This window comes from Budorcas taxicolor, chromosome 11 (genome assembly GCF_023091745.1).
Source record: "Budorcas taxicolor isolate Tak-1 chromosome 11, Takin1.1, whole genome shotgun sequence".
NCBI classification, from domain to species: domain Eukaryota; kingdom Metazoa; phylum Chordata; class Mammalia; order Artiodactyla; family Bovidae; genus Budorcas; species Budorcas taxicolor.
In genome coordinates this window covers 106,798,254-106,812,598 of record NC_068920.1, presented here as the reverse complement: position 1 = coordinate 106,812,598, position 14,345 = coordinate 106,798,254, and the positions used below count along the sequence as shown (strand labels likewise).

At 46.5% G+C, this 14,345-nt stretch overlaps 1 protein-coding gene across 2 annotated transcripts in view; it reads left to right on the top strand.

The window, feature by feature from the left end:
- The first annotated feature begins 5,900 nt into the window (after window positions 1–5,900).
- The window catches only part of RPIA (ribose 5-phosphate isomerase A), a 34,891-nt gene continuing 26,446 nt past the window's right edge, over window positions 5,901–14,345 (top strand). For both annotated transcript variants that reach the window (XM_052648873.1, XM_052648872.1), the window contains exon 1: window positions 5,901–6,175. In XM_052648873.1, the coding sequence (XP_052504833.1) occupies window positions 5,903–6,175 (273 nt within the window). In that variant the 5' untranslated portion in view covers window positions 5,901–5,902. The remainder of the gene's footprint in view (window positions 6,176–14,345) is intronic.

Here is a 14,345-nt window from a genome sequence, read left to right as displayed (position 1 = left end):
AATGCAAAGAAATAGAGGAAAACAATAGAATGGGAAAGACTAGAGATCTCTTCAAGAAAATTTGAGATACCGAGGGAACATTTCATGCAAAGACGGGCTCAACAAAGGACAGAATTGGTATGGACCTAACAGAAGCAGAAGATATTAAGAAGGGGTGGCAAGAATACACAGAAGAACTGTACAAATAAAGATCTTCATGACCCAGATAATCACGATGGTGTGATCACTCACCTAGAGCCAGACATCCCGGAATGTGAAGTCAAGTAGGCCTTAAGAAGCACGACTATGAACAAAGCTAGTGGAGATGATGGAATTCCAGTTGAGCTCTTTAAAATCCTAAAAGATGATGCTGTGAAAGTGCTGCACTCAATATATCAGCAAATTTGGAAAACTCAGCAGTGGCGACAGGACTGGAAAAGGTTAGTTTTCATTCCAATCCCAAACAAAGGCAATGCCAAGGAATGCTCAAACTACTGCACAATTGCACTCATCTCACATGTTAGTAAAGTAATGCTCAAAATTCTCCAAGCCAGGCTTCAGCAATACGTGAACCATGGACTTCCAGATGTTCAAGTTGGTTTTAGAAAAGGCAGAGGAACCAGAGATCAAATTGCCAGCATCTGCTGGATCATTAAAAAAGCAAGAGAGTTCCAGAAAAACATCTGTTTCTGCTTTATTGACTATGCCAAAGCCTTTGACTGTGTGGATCACAATAAACTGTGGAAAATTCTTCAAGAGATGGGAATACCAGAACACTTGACCTGCATCTTGAGAAACCTGTATGCAGGTCAGGAAGCAACAGTTAGAATTGGACATGGAACAACAGACTGGTTCCAAATAGGGAAAGGAGTACATCAAGGCTGTATATTGTCACCCTGCTTATTTAATTTATATGCAGAGTACATCATGAGAAATGCTGGGCTGAATGAAGCACAAGCTGGAATCAAGATTGCCGGGAGAAATCTCAACAACCTCAGATATGCAGATGACACCACCCTTATGGCAGAAAGTGAAGAAGAACTAAAGAGCCTCTTGATGAAAGTGAAAGGGAAGAGTGAAAAAGTTGGATTAAAGCTCAACGTTCAGAAAACGAAGATCATGGTATCTGGTCCCATCACTTCATGGGAAATAGATGGGGAAACAGTGGAAACAGTTGCTGACTTTATTTTTTGGGGCTCCAAAATCACTACAGATGGTGATTGCAGCCATGAAATTAAAAGATGCTTACTTCTTGGAAGGAAAGTTATGATCAACCTAGACAGCCTATTAAGAAGCAGAGACATCACTTTGCCAACAAAGGTCCATCTAGTCAAGGCTTTGGTTTTTCCAGTGGTCATGTATGGATGTGAGAGTTGGACTATAAAGAAAGCTTGGCACCAATGAATTGATGCTTTTGAATTGTGGTGTTGGAGAAGACTCTTGAGAGTCCCTTGGACTGCCAGGAGATTCTAGTCCATTCTAAAGGAAATCAGTCCTGTGTGTTCATTGGAAGGACTGATGTTGAAGCTGAAACTCCAATACTTTGGCCACCTGATGCAAAGACGTGACTCATTGGAAAAGACCCTGATTATGGGAAAGATTGAGAGTAGGAGAATGGGATGACAGAGGATGAGATGGTTGGATGGCATCACCGACTCAATGGACATGAGTTTGGGTGAACTCTGGGAGTTGGTGATGGACAGGGAGGCCTGGCATGCTGCAGTTCATGGGGTTGCAAAGAGTCGAACAGGACTGAGCGACTGAACTGAACTGAATTATTTATATATATGCATACAAAAGCTTTTCTACTACTCTTGATAAAGGCTTGAGAAAGAACATAAAAAAAAAGAGATGGAGCAATTGGAAAACATAAACTAAATGAAATGGGAACACTGAATATGAAGTATAAAAAGTGAAACAAACTAGATAAAAGTAAAAGATTATCATATAGTCCAGTTGTTTTTAAACATGGCTGCTCATTAGTAGGTCCTTATTGTTTATCTACTTTATATATAGTAGTGTGTTTTAATCTAATTCTTTATTCTTTCCATTCCATCATACTTATTCTATATGATATGGATTCAGATATGTTATATATGTTAAATCATATTTTGATAACTGTAAGCTATTAAACAATTTCTTGTTTGTACCAAAATCTTGACATGCTCATTTTGTCCATGCATCACCCAATGCATCTATCTGTTCAGCCAGCTAACAACCACATACTGCTGCTGCTGCTGCTGCTGCTGCTAAGTCGCTTCAGTCGTGTCCGACTCTGTGCGACCCCATAGACGGCAGCCCGCCAGGCTCCCCCATCCCTGGGATTCTCCAGGCAAGAATACTGGAGTGGGTTGCCATTTCCTTCTCCAATGCATAAAAGTGAAAAGTGAAAGTGAAGTCGCTCAGTCGTGTCTGACTCTGTGCGACCCCATAGACTGCAGCCCAACAGGCTCCTCCATCCATGGGATTCTCCAGGCAAGAGTACTGGAGTGGGGTGCCATTGCCTTCTCCAACCACATACTGAGCACCTACCTTTGCTAGTGTAAAGCCCTGTGGACACAGACAGAAAAGGTAAGATGCAGGCTCGAGGCTCCGAATCAAGGAGCTTGCCCTCTAGTGGGCAAACAGATGTATATCAGTATGAAAAGTACTGAGATAAGTTTATTCAGGAAGTAAGGCCCTAGTCAGGTCTTAGAAAATGAAGAGGCGTTAGCCAGACGAAGATGAAGTTGGGGGCCAGGGCTGCGGAAGGATGCGTGGAGGACACTGGGCATGAAGACATGACAAAACAAGGTGCACTGGGAAACTGTTGCTGGCTATGATTGGTGCTTATGAGGGAGGAGGATGCCCAGGGAAAGATCCCCTGAAGGAGGAAATGGCAACCATTCCAGTTTTCTTGCCTGGGATATCCCATGGACAGAGGAGCCTGTAGGGCTACAGTCCATGGTGTTACAGAAGAGTGGAACAATACTGAAGGGACTGAGCACACACGCACACAAGCATCCTCCCACACTTACTATTCCCTCTGTAAAAAAGGACCAAGAGTCTCACTCATCATCCAGCTATACTCAACCTTGCCCCAACAGTGCTCTCTATGGGTGATTCAGGATGGAGTAAAAAGGATGAAGCATTTAGTGTAATGGATACAAGGCCCCTAGATAGTTAAGATGTGTATCTAAGGAAGAATTTTAATGACTCTAGATTCTTGCATCTTTCCATACTTGGGAAAGAACTAAAACCATTAACTTGAGAATCTTCGTGTGTGTGATTAGCAGTCTTATTTTACCAAGATGTATGAAGTGAAGTGAAGTGAAGTGTAGTCGCTCAGTCGTGTCTGACTCTTTGCGACCCCATGGACTGTAGCCTACTAGGCTCTTCTGTCCACGGGATTTTCCAGGCAACAGTACTGGAGTGGATTGCCATTTCCTTCTCCAGGGGATCTTCCTGACCCAGGGATCGAACCCAGGTCTCCCACATTGTAGACAGACACTTTACCATCTAAGCCACCAGGGAAGTCTGGCCCCTATAGGGGTATATTACTGCCCATCCCCCCACCCCCCAGCTCTGGGGCCACCTGATTGGAAGCAGGGGTGACCCTGGCTACCACCCATCCCCCCCAACTCTGGACCCACCAGTCAGCCTGATTGGAAGCAGGGGTGACCGCCCCCCCCCCTCCCCCGCCCCCGCCATGGGGCTATAGTGATTGATTCTCTCCTTGTTGTCTACATGTTACCTCCAGATCTATTGATACTTCCCTGGGTTTGACTGGTTCTTCCTTGATCCCATCACAAGCAGTGGAATTCAGTTTGCAAATGATGAAAAGTGAGTACTGTGGGAGAGAATTTAGAAGAACCCCAACAACCCTCAGAATAAGCGTCTTGAGTCATGTTAACCAAGGAGGGTGGGATTCTGGACATGTAGGGGTCTTTTCTAAGCAACATATCTCTATAAAGGGAACATCAGGTAGAGGAAGGGAAGAAGGAAGGTGGAAAGACTGCAGAGTTAAAGAAATAGGAAAACAGCGTATCTTTTGGTCCATAGAACTGTTTTACTTGAAAATTATTTGTCAAAACCAGAACTCTTGAACAGGTGTTAAAGCAGCAAGAGTAATTGTTGTTCAAAAAATGACTTTGCCTTAGCCATTTGATTTGTGCTTGGTTATGGAAAGATGTTCTGAAGGTTAATATTAAAAATATTTCTATTCTGTAAACCAGAAGTTACATATTCTATTTAAGGACTCTTTCTTTGAACAACGTTTAAGTTCAATTAACATTATCTTTGTGATATCTTTATTTCATGGACTTTATTCTAAAAAAAAGAAAAATTTTATCTGGATATTCAGTTAGCATTTAAAAATCTACATTTTTAAAAGAAGAATTATCTAAATAAACTGGATTTCCTCTAAAACTGAACATTCAGTAAACTAAGATCATGACATCCAGTCCTATCACTTCATGGCAAACAGATGGAGAAGCAGTGAAAACAGTGACAGATCTTTTCTTGGGCTCCAGAATCGTTGCAGATGGTGACTGCAGCAAGCCATGCCTGCTCCTTCGAAGAAAAGCTATGACAAACCTAGACAGCATATTAAAAAGCAGAGACATCACTTTGCCGACAAAGATCTGTATAGTCAAAGCTATGGTTTTTCCAGTAGTCAGATATACATGTTAGAGTTGGACCATAAAGAAGGCTGAGTGTGGAAGAATTGATGCTTTTGAACTATGGTGCTAGAGAAGACTCTTGAGAGTCCCTTGGACAGCAAGGAGATCAAACCAGTCCGTCCCAAAGGAAATCAACCCTGAATATTCATTGGCAGGACCGATGCTGAAGCTGAAGCTCCAGTACTTTGGACACCTGAATGTTAAGAGCCAACTCATTGGAAATGACCCTGATGCTGGGAAAGATTGAGGGCAGGAGGAGGAGGGGGACAGAGGAGGAGATGACTGGATGGCATCACTGACTGGACGGACATGAGTTTGAGCAAACTCTGGGAGATGGTGAAGAATAGCAAATCCTGGCAGGCTGCAGTTCATGGGGTCGCAGAGCCCGACGTGGTTGAGCTACTTGAACACCAACGCTTGACTACATTTCCAAGACCAAAAAGACATGTATGTACTGGCTCCTCCCTTATCTTTTTGGAATAGTTCCACAGAGGTGAAATGTTATTTCCCCAGCTATAGTCCCTAGTAAGCTGCCAGAATAAAACTGAAACTCACTTTTCTTACATTGTACTTGTTTTCAGTTGACAAGCACAGCAAGACACTTTATAGGGTAGGGAAGAAAAGAGAGAGTTGTTAGTTCAACGACAGTCCTTTTTGAGTCAATAATTTCTATAGGTCACACATAGGCGTCGAGCCAAGCTCCATCTGGAGGGAACCGCGCCATCCAATGCTGCGCAGGGCAGAACAAAACCTAAGGCTGGAGGTTCTAAATCTGTAGCCCTGCTCCTGTGGAAGGAGGTCTAAATGTGGACTAAAGCGTGAGCCGCTGTCCGCAGGTGCGCTTCCCCGTGGAGTCCGTCTAGAGAAGTCACTCCCAAAAGGACATTTCCATAAGAGCGACTGCCCTGAGGCCTCGTACGCCGCCACGTTCTTACGGCTAGAAAATCCAACAGGATTAGATCCAACACGCCCATCTCAGACACGGGGGCAAACAAAAAACACTCTAGCCTTGATCCATCCGGGGATGCTTGCTCTGTACGAGCCGTCACAACAAAGTTCGTCTTTGATTTGCGCACCCGGTCGCGGAGCATTGTGGGGCTGGTAGTCCAGGCTGGGGCGCGGCTTCCGGTCACTGAAAACCTAGAACTACATTTCCCAGAAAGCACCGCGCCGCAGCGGAAGCCGACCTTGTACGTGGGCTTCAAGACTTCCGGCGGAGCCGGGGGGCGGGACCGTGGCGGAGGCTGGAGCGAGGCGGAGGGATGCAGCGCCCCGGGCCCTTCAGCACCCTCTACGGGCGGGTCCTGGCCCCGCTGCCCGGGCGGGCCGGGGGCGCGGCCTCTGGCGGAGGCGGGAACAGCTGGAGCGTTCCGGGTTCCCACGTGCAGTTGTCGGGACGCTCGCAATTCGGCGCTGGCAGCACCAGTACCGGCGGCAGGGAGACTAACACCGTCTGTCCGGGCCCGTCCGCGATGTCAAAGGCCGAGGAGGCCAAGAAGCTGGCTGGCCGCGCGGCCGTGGAGAACCACGTGAAGGTGAGCAGTTCAGGGCTTGGGCGCCCGTGCACGGCGGTATGGGCTCTTGCTGCGGGTTCTGAGCGCTGCCAGGTGCGCCAAGTTCCTGGCAGAGCGGGGGCTGCGTGAGAGGGGAGAGAGTACGCACTTTACCTGCCTTGAGACCTGCTCCTTCAAGGCCTTTGAAATATGGAATTGGTTGGGGCCGAGTACCCTAAAGTTCAGCTGTCTAGCGACTGCTTGTCAGGCCAGATAACAGTTTGCCAAGTGGAGCGTGGTGGTGTGTCTGATGTTCGGAGTGGGGTTAGGAGGGACTTAGCGCCTGGCTTCCTTATCAACAGATAAAAGACTGGGACTGCCGAGAAGTGTTCACCTCGCTTCACTGCCCAGGGAAGTCGGTGGGGAGCTGATTTGAAAAGTGTTTTGAAATTTAACTCCAGGGAAGTGCTTAGCTGGGCGCGCACCGGCTCCTGAATGTACTTGCCGGAGGAAAGCGGAGAAGGAGCCAAACACTTTAAACCTCCTCCTTTTGGCAGGGCTCGGGTGGACACTTGAAGTCTGGAGATCCTCTTTAAGGTCGGGATGTGGAGATGTTTAGCTGTTATTGTGAGGTCGTAATGTAATGTCAGTGAGGTCGTGACCCCACTTGTTGGCTAAGTGGCGGGTGTGGTCCTCTTGGTGGAGTCTTTTGGATTTGCTGTCAACAATCAATTATGTTAATTGTAAGAATTTTGGGAGCCGGGAGCCAAGTGGGGTATCTCTGCCCTTAGGTGGAGTTTCCTGGGTTTCATTGGCTTTTAGTGTTTTCTGCTTTCTGGAAAGTGGTATCAGATTCTCTTTTCTCAAATAATGGTTCTTTATTCTTTACATTTGGTAATGCTTTCGTGTACGAAGTTATTTTGCTGGATAGATGTTAGATCCTCCTACAGCCTGGCCAAGTGGGAGGGGCCCGCGTGGTAACCTGTGGCTCAGCGTGTTCTGTAGGAGGAATGACCGAGTATCCTCCCAGACCCAAACCCAGTGACTCCTGTTCCAGTGCCCTTCCCCCAGTTACATAGCTGCCCTGTTCTGGTGTAATAGTCTGGTTAGCAATAGGAATTTCTATGGGAATTCACAGAGATAATGTGGAATGTGTCATCTGGCTGTCCTTTTGGGATTTAGTGTCTCAGCTGCAACATTGGGACAATCGGCTGAAATTTTAAATGCCTCGAGAAAGTGAATGGTAATGGGCAAATGAAATCTATACAAATAGAAAAGACCTGTATGTTAGATTTCCTATTATCCTATTATTATTATGTCTTCCTGACCATTGTGTTTTTTTAAATTATGTATTTGGTTAAATAAAAATTTGCAAGCCCCCACCTCAGGCCAGAGCCCCCAGCCACCTGTTGCCTGAAGTTGCCAGACCATCCTGGGGAGATCTCCACTGACCTTTTGGCATTCACCCCAGTCTCAGTTAACACTATTTGCCTTTGCAGACTTCTTTCCTGAGATGTCAACACTATTTGAATGTGTTTTTTTTTAAAATAATTTTATTTATTTATTATTTATTTTTGGCTGTGCAGGGTCACTGCTCCAGCTGCTTTTCTAGTTGGTGGTGAGCCGGGCCTACTCTCTAGTTGGTGTGCAGACTTCTCATTGCAGTGGGTTCTTTTGTTGCGGAGCATGGGCTCTAGGGCACACAGTTTTCAGTAGCTGCAGTTCCTAGGCTTTAGAGCACAGGCTCAATAGCTGGGGCGGACAGGTTTAGTTGCTCTCCTGGGATCTTCCTGGACCAGAGATGGAGCCTGTGTCCCCTGCATTGGCAGGTGGATTCTTTATTAGTGAGCCGCCAGCGAAGTCCTGTATTTTGTACTTTTTACCACTGATTCATTCATTTCATTCCTGTGCGGGAACTTGTTGAGTGCCTGCTATGTGTCAGGTAGTTGGTGTGGAGGCCAGAGATGTGGCTAAAGGGAGGAGAAGATGCTGATCCTGGATATTTTGCAAACAAGATCACTGAATTCCAAGACAAGGTTATTGATCACAGTCCTGTACCTGATTGTCAAGGTTTAGCAGCCCTCTCCAGGGTTATCCTTTTTCTCCGTCTAAGGCCAAATTTTCCTTTAGCACTTTGTGTCTTGAAATTGTTTCCTTGCTACCCAACTCAGATTTGACTGCTCACCCCTTGACAGACAAGTTTGCTTTCAAAAGAAAACTTGGGAAAGAAAAAATTGCTTTGTTCTGGAGGCTGGCAACCTGGAGAGAAGGCCAACTTCTAGAACCTACTTTACTAAGGTGAAAGGGGATGTTAATTGCAGTTAATCATTTAGGAAGGGGGTCAGAGTCTTATCTTCCACTGTGTGTAGGCCTTCTGATTGGCTGATGGTGAGGTAACTGTGTGGTGGTTAGCAGCTTTCTACTTGATTGGGGCCTTAGTTCCTGTGCAAGAACTCAGAGACTGTTGTCATGTATATTCCTTGAGGAGGAACCAGGCCCTTGCTTCACGGCTTTGTTTCTTGACTGCTCCTCCCTTGCTTCTGCATTCCTTACCTTACCTGAATGGTGATTGCTTGTATCTGTCCTTTGGAACTCAGGGAAGGTCAAGGAGGCTGTATGAAGCCTGTTTCCTACAAACAACAAACAGGGCACAAGGGCCTGCTCAGTTTTATACTCAGTTTGTGTAAGTTTATCAAGGTAGCTTCTGTGCCAGGTCCTATTGGTTGCACCTTTGGAATGTTCTTAGAACTGACCCTTCCTGTGGACCAGCTTTGCCTGTTTAGGTTTTCCCTGTCTCTTCTGACCAGCCAAGTGATGCATTGTCATCTGCTGAAGTGCCCTTCTGCTCTTCAGTTCAGTTCAGTTCAGTCGCTCAGTCGTGTCCGACTCTTTGCGACCCCATGAATCGCAGCACGCCAGGCCTCCCTGTCCATCACCATCTCCCGGAGTTCACTCAGACTCAAGTTCATCGAGTCAGTGATGCCATCCAGCCATCTCATCCTCTGTCGTCCCCTTCTCCTCCTGCCCCCAATCCCTCCCAGCATCAGAGTCTTTTCCAATGAGTCAACTCTTCGCATGAGGTGGCCAAAGTACTGGAGTTTCAGCTTCAGCATCATTCCTTCCAAAGAAATCCCAGGGTTGATCTCCTTCAGAATGGACTGGTTGGATCTCCTTGCAGTCCAAGGGACTCTCAGGAGTCTTCTCCAACACCACAGTTCAAAAGCATCAATTCTTTGGTGTTCAGCCTTCTTCACAGTCCAACGCTCACATCCATACATGACTACTAGAAAAACCATAGCTTTGACTAGACAGACCTTAGTCGGCAAAGTAACGTCTCTGCTTTTGAATATACTCTCTAGGTTGGTCATAATTTTTCTTCCAAGGAGTAAGCATCTTTTAATTTCATGGCTGCAGTCACCATCTGCAGTGATTTTGGAGCCCCCCAAAGTAAAGTCAGCAACTGTTTCCACTGTTTCCCCATCTATTTCCCATGAAGTTATGGGACCGGATGCCATGATCTTCGTTATCTGAATGTTGAGCTTGAAGCTCTTAGCCTCATCCTAACCTCTGTATGACATCTGTTACAAGCCAGTAGTGAGCCAGGTGGAGGGGATACAAGGATAGGAGGCTCTGATTCTTGTCCTTAAGCCCACAGACTTGTTTCCTTCTCTGCTGTTCTCTCTCCCAGGGACCAGAACATTGGAAGGGACAGACGGCTGGCATGGCTGTGTTTTCATGTCACTACCCTCTACCTAGAATGCTCTTTCTCATCTTCTGCTCTTGCCTGTTAACACCCTGTCCTCCAGGGTTTGGTTCAAAGGCCATTCTTCTTTCAGTTTTTCCCTAGCCTTGTAGGGGGAGGAATTCTTCCCTTAAATTCTGTAGTCCTCCATACCTCTTAGGTGCTTTACGTTTTATGGTCTAGTTATGTGTGTATCCCAATCCCGTGAAGGGTAAACTTTTGGAAGGTAGTAAACTTGATTTTCGTTTGGCATTGGTCGCAGTGGGACCTGCCTGCGAAATGTCTGATGAGTTGTGTGGAGTGTGGATACACATATGGAGGTTGTCGGGTGAACCACTGGAGTGTTAGGGTTTCCCTTCCCGAGGCCCTCGGTGCTCCAGTGTAGTGACTACTTCCATTCCTGGGCGAATGGAAATTTTGGAGAGTTCTCTACTGAAGGGCTTAGGTAGCCACCCTTGACTCAGGTCTGCTGGTGCAGCACACAGGAGTCACCACGCAGGGCCACGTGCTCCTGCAGGTCTATAACCTCCTTTGTTCTCTTTGGAGCCTGGCTTTTGCTTTTTGGCTGGCTGAGCTTGAAGAAGTTGGTGGACAGTGGTTCCAGTAGGTCAACAGAGGAGGTTACCCCACTGGACATGGTGAGCCAAGTTGTGATATTGCACATATGACCTGTGATTTAGTGTTGCCATTAGGAGGGGCCTGCTCCTCTGGTGGAGCCTGCCTGGCTACTGTTGGGCCACCTCTGTGTAGCTTTGGCTGTTAACACTGATTCCTGGCCAGTCATTGGATTCCAGGGCAGCAAGACCACAGGGCTGAAAAGCTTTGGGCCTGGCAGGTCTGCGCAATTCTTGGCCTTTACCAAAAAGGAGCCAAGGGAGGAGCCTTGCACAGAGCTTGTGTGACTCACCCAAGTTCATCTGTGTGCTCCCTGCCTGCTGGATGACAGGAGACTGGGGGAATGAGGAATCTGGCAGTTGAATTACTGTGTAGCTGGAGCTCTCAGCTTCATGTCAGGTGTGATGGTCATGTGTAGCCTGCCTAGTCAGTCAAGGTATTTCCTTGTTTGCTTAGTTTGCTGGGAGTATGCACGAATGCCTAGTCACTCAGTCATGTCCGACTCTTTGCGACTCCACGAACTGTAGCCCCCCAGGCTCCTCTGTCCTCGGGATTTTTCAGGCAAGAATACTGGAGGGGTTACCATTTCCTCCTCCAGGGGATCTTCCCAACCCAGGGACTGAACCAGCGTGTCCTGTGTCTCCTGCATTTGCAGGCAGATTCTTTAGCCGCTGTACCATCAGGGAAGCACCCTGGTTAAGGAAGCACCCTCGTTACTTGAAGATTTTTACGTTTTTCTGATGTTCATCTATTTTGTGTGGTAGTGTAGCGTTTTCTGGTCTAGAAGACCTTGCTGTTGAGGTTTGCCCAGGTAGCTAAGCAGCTGGTGGACGCATTACCTTCGTAGGGCACCACCATGGGTGGATTCCTGACCTAACACGAGCTCCATTCAAGGCCTCTTGATGTTATTTGGTAACCTTTGAGCCAGTAAAAGTGACTTCCATCATCAGGAACACTGGTTGATGGGCAGAGCCCTGTGTAGGTAGGAGAGGCTCAGTTAGAAGCAGGGACATTAGCGTTTGATTTATTCTTTTCTTTGTAAATCCCTCCACCTCTTATGCTTTCCAGTCTCTTCTTGCTAGAGTTGTCCTCTCACTTTGAGAAGGACTGTATCAGCAGTGGGGTCCACGGGTTTGCCCTGGAGGTTCCTGTGGCATTTGTCCCATGGGGAGTTTGTCCCGAGAGGCCTTCAGGACCTTTCTTCCTCCTACAAAGGGCCCCCTTGCCCCTTGCCAAATGAGTTCATTATTAATCAGTTGCTGGAACTCTTAAAAAATTTTAATTAATATGTTTCAGCAAATTGAACTTCCTGTAGTTGCTTATTCAAGGTGAGGGTGTGTAGGGGAGTAATTAACATTGTCAAAAAATGATTTTCTTTTTAAAGGTAAAATCATGATACTTAATACAGATATAAAATAACATTATCAGAGCGTTTTTTTTTTTTTTTCCCAATTTGACTCATTGAATTGAGGGAACTGGAAAAGATGCTGTAACCTGTTCATGTGCTAAGTCGCTTCAGTCATGTCTGACGCTGTGCGACCCTCTGGACTGTAGCCCACCAGGCTCTTCTGTCAGTGGGATTCTCCAGGCAAGGATACTGGAGTGGGTTGCTGTGGCCTTCTCCAGAGGATCTTTCCGATCCAGGGATTGAACCCATGTCTTTTACATCTCCTGCATTGGCAAGTGGGTTCTTTATCACTAGCACCACCTGGGAAACCCAAACTGTTCACAGGAAAACCCAAAGAACCACACAATTATATACAGTCAGGGAATGTTTAAATAAATTTACAAGAACTCTGCTAAATCTGGAGAAGACTCTTGAGAGTCCCTTGGATAGCAGGAGATCAAACCAGTCAATCCTAAAGGAAATCAACCCTGAATAGTCATTGGAAGGACTGATGCTGAAGCTCCAATCCTTTGGCCACCTGATTCAAAGAGCTGACTCATTGGAAAAGACCCCGATGCTAGAAAAGATTGAGGGCAGGAGAAGGGGGCAACAGAGGATGAGCTGGTTGGATGGCATCACTGACTTAATGGACGGGAGTTTGAGCAAACTCTGGGAAATAGTGAAGGACAGGGAAGCCTGACATGCTGTAGTTCATGAGGTCACAAAGAGTCGGACTTGTCATCTACCGAACAAGAGCTGTAGGATAATTAGTTGGATTTCACAAAACAATTTACTTTTCAACGGGCAAGAATTTGCAGGGGCGCACTCCCCTGTAGAATCAGATAATGCCTGCAGATTCCAGCATTTTGTTGTAAGAGTCTAATAGTCTCTTGCTCATTTCTAAGTCTTAAATTTTCGCTTCAGTCAGTTCAGTTCAGTCCAGTCGCTCAGTCATGTCCAAGCGACAGTCTTTGCATGTCAGTCTTTGCGACTCCATGGACTGCAGCACGCCAGGCCTCCCTGTCCATCACCATCTCTTGGAGTTCCCTCAAACTCATGTCCACTGAGTTATGATGTCATCCAACCGCCTCATCCTCTGTCGTCCCCTTCTCTTCCCACCTTCAATCTTTTCCAGCATCAGGGTCTTTTCAAATGAGTTAGTTCTTCACATCAGGTGGCCAAGTATTGGAGTTTCAGCTTCAACATCAGTGCTTCCAATGAATATTCAGGACTGATTTCCTTTAGGATGGACTGGTTGGATCTCCTTGCAGTCCAAGGGACTCTCAAGAGTTTTCTCCAATACCACAGTTCAAAAGCATCAATTCTTCAGCGCTCAGCTTTCTTTATAGTCCAACTCTCAAATCCATACATGACTACTGGAAAAGCCATAGCCTTGACTAGACAGACCTTTGTTGGCAAAGTAATGTCTCTGCTTTTTAATATGCTGTCTAGGTTGATCATAGCTTTTCTTCCAAGGAGCAAGTGTCTTTTAATTTCATGGCTGTGGTCACCATCTGCAGTGATTTTGGAGCCCCCCAAAATAAAGTCTGCCACTGTTTCCACTCTTTCCCCATCTATTTTCCCTTGGGGTGTTGAATTACTTCTGAAGGGCTTTGAGGTCACAAGGGATTGTTGTGAGATTCAACCTTTATCAACATTTGTAAATCTTCACAGGTGCTTAGTAGATGATAGCTGCTGCTTTGGCCTGTAGCTGTTCTGCCTTAAACAGGGAAGAGATTACACCCAGGAAGTTGCTTAGGAACCAAGCTCCACATCAGTTCCTGTTAGTGCCCTGGCCGCCTTTTGCCGTCTGTGGTCTAGCTGACCTTGGCTGGGCCCCTGCTCTGCCCTCAGGTCCCTTCCCCCTTTCTTGCAATGACAGGCTCAGTAGTGTGATGCCTGGTTCTCCTCCTTTGTACTCATGGAATGGTTTCCTATATGGCCACCAGATGAAGACTGTTTCTCATGTTCCCAGCTCAGCTTTCCCCCTCTCCCCATATTCTCTGAAGCAGACTTGTGCAAAATGAGGATCCCTTGATGTGATTTGATATTCAAGGTTGCTTCAGACTCTGCTCTCTTCTGTTGGCTTTGGTTGGAGCTCTGATGGTAGACTTGGTGTGTCTCTGAGGTTTGCTGTGATGCCACCAACTTGAAGGAGACTGTGGTCAGCCCCCTGCCTGTGGATGTTAAAACTTGACATCTACAATGTGGGAACATATATGAAAAGTCACTAAAGTCAGAAACCTCTGTTTTTTGCTATTAGTACAGCTAGGCTGTTTTTTCCTAGGGTCTTTCCGATTCCTCTCTTTGGAGTTGGCCAAAAATCCTCCAGTGTTCATCTGCAGGCCGTTTCTGTGTGGTAGAATATGAGGAATGTTAAAAATAAGACAACAGGCCCCAAAGGGAGTTGCTTATGCCAAGCCCTGCATCACCAAACTGATACTTAATTACGCTTTTGGCTCCCCCAG